This window comes from Pseudophryne corroboree, unplaced genomic scaffold (assembly GCF_028390025.1).
Source record: "Pseudophryne corroboree isolate aPseCor3 unplaced genomic scaffold, aPseCor3.hap2 scaffold_2912, whole genome shotgun sequence".
Classification (NCBI taxonomy): Eukaryota; Metazoa; Chordata; class Amphibia; order Anura; family Myobatrachidae; genus Pseudophryne; species Pseudophryne corroboree.
Window position 1 is genome coordinate 5,483 of NW_026969578.1, and position 4,719 is coordinate 10,201.

Below are 4,719 nucleotides of genomic sequence, written 5' to 3' on the forward strand. Positions count from 1 at the left end.
TCTGGATAAGTCTGCAGGGCTTTTGTTGTATAGTCCCTCAAAGGTAACTAGGATTGTGTTCTGCTGCTGTTTTCTTCATAACATGTGTTTGCGCCAATATCTGCCACATGTTGTTGATGAAGAAAACAGTCAGCAAGTAGGTGAGTTAGAAACATCTGGCGACAGTGTGAGTACAGATGTAGGGAGGCGGGTAAGGCAAGAAGTGATTCTGCGTTATTTTAACGGTAAGTATTATTTAGTCATAAATAACCTTGCCTAACCACTATTATAAAATGTTTTATAGGTCTTAATTCTGTTTGTGTTGCGTTATTGTTTGTTATTTCTCATGTTGTTTACAGTTAGCCAATAAAATGTATAACTTACACTGTCACTCATTAGCTAATGAAACAATACACATATTGCGTGTGATTAATTTATTACCTTAAACACAGGCATTTTTAGTGAATCAATTACCAACACATTATTTTTAAAGTAATATTGTACTTGTTGCTGCAGCCTTCATCATTTCTTTTTTTTTGTGTGCTGGGTGCAGAGTATTGGGATGGTTCGTTGGTCCTGGTTCTGCTGGAGCGTCTAACTGGGGAGGTAACTGGGGTCTGGCTTGGTGTGATTGTTCCCGAGCTTGAGCTTAGTTGGTGAGATGCCAACACATTAAGGCTTTGGCTCAGGTTGTTTAGGCTTGCAGTGAGTTGTGTATTAGCGGCAGTGTTGTTGGCAATAATTCGGGAGAGGTTTTCGTTTATCAGTTGGTTGTGTTGGATAATTTGTATGAGGGCTTGTTGCTGCCGCTGTTGGTCATCCATGATTCGTTGTAAATTAGCTTGCATTTGGCTGTTATCTGCCCTCATCTGTTCCATTGAATTTGCAATTCTGCCAACTTGAACTATCAGTCTGCCTGAGTTCCGACTGAGTCTAGGCAGATGATGAGGCAGACTGGCAAGGTATTGGGTGTGGGTGTTCAGACAGGCATAGTGTTGCGCCTGTTGTGTGGCCCAACTGCTCCAAAACTCTGGGGCCATTTGTGGCTGGGGTGGTGTTGGGCTCAATTGGGGGATGTGGGATGTTTGGGGTGGTTGGGTTATGTCCTGCGGCGTGGTAGGCTGGGTAGGATCTATCGCTTGCAGGTGTAGTGTGTACTTATCCTGCAAGTCAGATTCCTGCTGGGCATCCTCGGGCATGATGGGTGGTTCTGTATGGGGTTGAAGACAGCCACTATTTAGTAAATATTTTGCATTGGTCTTTTTATAGGTTTACGTCAACATGCATTGCTTCTTAATATTCATGTTGGAAATGATAAATAGATTGTGGCCTAAACTTAACAATGTAGCTCACCTTTTTGTAGAAATATGTGGCTTCTAACGTTCCCTGCTCAGTTGAAAAATGTTTCTGGTAATTGTTGGACTCTGAGCCAAAATGAATGTGCTAACACGAAGAACTCTAACAAATACAAATTACTACATTTACATATTGTGTATGAAGCTTCCTTTTGTAAAACACACACAATACAATAAATGTGTTGAGCAATACACTCATACATTGGGGGTCATTCCGAGTTGTTCGCTCGCAAGCTGCTTTTAGCAGCTTTGCACATGCTAAGCCGCCGCCTACTGGGAGTGAATCTTAGCTTATCAAAATTGCGAACGAAAGATTAGAAAAATTGCGAATAGACTGCTCTGTGCAGTTTCTGAGTAGCTCCAGACTTACTCGGCATCTGCGATCAATACAGTGCTTGTCGTTCCTGGTTTGACGTCACAAACACACCCAGCGTTCGCCCAGACACTCCTCCGTTTCTCCAGCCACTCCCGCGTTTTTCCCAGAAACGGTAGCGTTTTTTCACACACTCCCATAAAACGGCCAGTTTCCGCCCAGAAACACCCACTTCCTGTCAATCACAGTACGATCACCAGAACGCAGAAAAAACCTCGTAATGCTGTGAGTAAAAAACCTGACTGCATAGCAAATTTACTTGGCGCAGTCGCACTGCGGACATTGCGCATGCGCATTAGCGACTAATCGCTCCGTTGCAAGAAAAAAATAACGAGCGAACAACTCGGAATGACCCCCATTGTTCAAGGCAGACAGTGGTCTGCCCAAAACTTTAACAAATATAGTGTAAATAATTGAAAATTAAAAATATGGTTGAAAATGTCTTAAGGTGGCCTATGTTTAGAACTGGTGATGTTGGGCATGCAAAACAATTGGATTGCACTTAACATTTATGTAGCTGTTTCGAGCAAAAAAATAAAAAATAAAAATTGGTTGCTATGGCCAACATCACATCTGAAAATTAAAACAAATAACTAACGTTACCCCCATGTGCTTGCTGTTGGTGATTATTACAAGGATGACTGTTTATTTGTAACACATTTTTTTTGGCTGTGCACAAACAGTGGGGCAGATGTATTAACCTGGAGAAGGCATAAGGAAGTGAAAAAAACAGTGATATGTGCAAGGTGATAAAGGCACAAGCCAAACAGCTCCAATATGTAAATTAACAGTTAGGATCTGTTTGGCTGCTGCCTTTATCACCTTGCACATATCACTGGTTTATTACTTCCTTATGCCTTCTCCACGTTAACACATCTACCCCAACGTTTTTTAACTTATTTACAATCAATTGTTATGTTTACTCACCAGACAGCTGAGGGGATTGTGGATCCCTGCTTTGTGGACTGGCCAAAATGGCTTGTGGTGGCAGTGACGACACTGCAGAGATACGCCGTTGTGGTGGTGAGGATGCTGCTGGAGATTCAGCCTCAAGGCGGCGTCTCTTGGTAGGCATCCTATGGAGAGTATCCGAGCCCTGTGATGGTCGTCTTAGTGGAGGGGTGTTTGATGAAGAAGGACCTATGTGATAAGATAAACATTAACATTCTGCTTTTCTATGTGTTTTCAGAATATGTGTATACACTAAATTCTTACCTGCATCGCCAGCATCTGCATCTCTTGGCAGTGTGGGTTGTGGCCTGGCTGTGCTGCATCTCTTCCGTACTGTAGAAATATGAAGATTGTCCTTATGAACATTCTATTATATTTATATGTTTATGCAACATCCTTATTGTGATGTAAACATATGAGGAACCTGAACTGAGAAGTGAACCAAACTATGCTTATGCTTTTCTGCCTGACTTCATTGGGTGTGTATAGTTAAATTATGAAACAATTACACCAACCAATCCATACACAAAGGTGCAGAAATAACAATATTATACTACTTAACTTAAAACCCAACCGTGGTAGCTTAACACAACCAGAATATTGCTCTGTATTTCACATTTTTTTGTTGCTAACAACCAAACACTACCCCCAAATATATGTGCAAAATTGTAAGCATCAAATTCAAATATGCATGAAAAATCACATCAACCACACAAAGGACAACACACAATAACCATAAATCCATTTAAAAAATTTAAAACAAAAAATTTGGCTAAACACATGACTCACACTTCATTTAAAGACACCAACAACAATTTACTTTTGTATTAAAAAACCAGAAAAAGCCCAAGGCCACCTGCTAAATTGACAATACAAAGGATAAAAACATAACTATTTGTGATTAAAACTATATCACCAACACATTAGAAGAATGAACCAACTTACAATCACAATTAGCTAGTAGACATTTCAGAAAACTAATGCTAGCCATACATCAGACCAACTTTTCTCCAACACTCCAAACTTCCAACCATCCAACTTGTCTGTTCAACTAAAACAGTGCCCCACACATCTCACCAACTTTTTACCAGTGCTCCACACATCTAACCAACTTTTCATCAGACCAACCAACCTTCCAACTTCTGTCCAACTTGTGATGTCACCGAAGTAGGCGGACAGTGCCTGCCTACAGTTCTTCAGTTTTGTTTTGTTTTTTAATTTCAAAACATGCAGAAGTGTCTTTTTTTCAGTAAAACTGGGCTTTTCCTTTCACCACCATACATTTATTAGATTTACTTATTTTTATACTGAACTATGGATACCAGCATGGTTGGGCTGCCAAGGCATATATATATATATATATATATATATATATATATATATATAAGATGTAGATATTCGGCACTCCCAATGTAGTAAAATGTACAGCTTGCCTGGTGCCCTCTTTTTTGGAGGTACAAGTATTATTTATATATTTTTTAAAAGATTATTATATATATATATATATATATATTTTTTTTTAAATGGAATGGGAAAAACCCGAAAAAAAATTGTGTGGGGTCCCCCCTCCAAAGCATAACCAGCCTCGGGCTCTTCGAGCCGGTCCTGGTTCTAAAAATCCGGGGGAAAAACGGACAGGGGATCCCCCGTATTTTTAAAACTAGCACCGGGCTCTGCGCCTGGTGCTGGTGCAAATAATACGGGGGACAAAAAGAGTAGGGGTCCCCTATATGTTTTACACCAGCATCAGGCTCCACTAGCTGGACAGATAATGCCACAGCCGGGGGTCACTTTTATACAGTGCCCTGCGGCCATGGCATTAAATATCCAACTAGTCACCACTGGCCGGGGTACCCTGGGGGAGTGGGGACCACTTCAATCAAGGGGTCCCCCCCCCCCAGCCACCCAAGGGCCAGGGGTGAAGCCCGAGGCTGTCCCCCCCATCCAAAGGCTGCGGATGGGGGGCTGATAGCCTTGAGAAAATTGAAAGAATATTGCTTTTTCCAGTAGTACTACAAATCCCAGCTAGCCTCCCCCGCAAGCTGGTACTTGGAGAACCAC

The 4,719-nt window shown here is 41.4% G+C and overlaps 1 protein-coding gene across 1 annotated transcript; it reads right to left on the reverse strand.

Moving 5' to 3' along the window:
* Nucleotides 1-453: 453 nt before the first annotated feature.
* On the reverse strand, nt 454-2,984 carry LOC135014878 (uncharacterized; the record flags this gene model as incomplete). The annotated part of the gene is made up of 3 exons (XM_063952762.1): nt 2,923-2,984; nt 2,635-2,847; nt 454-1,189 (listed from the first exon to the last, which is right to left on the reverse strand). Coding segments are annotated over exons 2-3 (884 nt in total), but the record flags the coding sequence as incomplete, so codon positions are not given.
* Between the last annotated feature and the right edge of the window lie 1,735 nt (nt 2,985-4,719).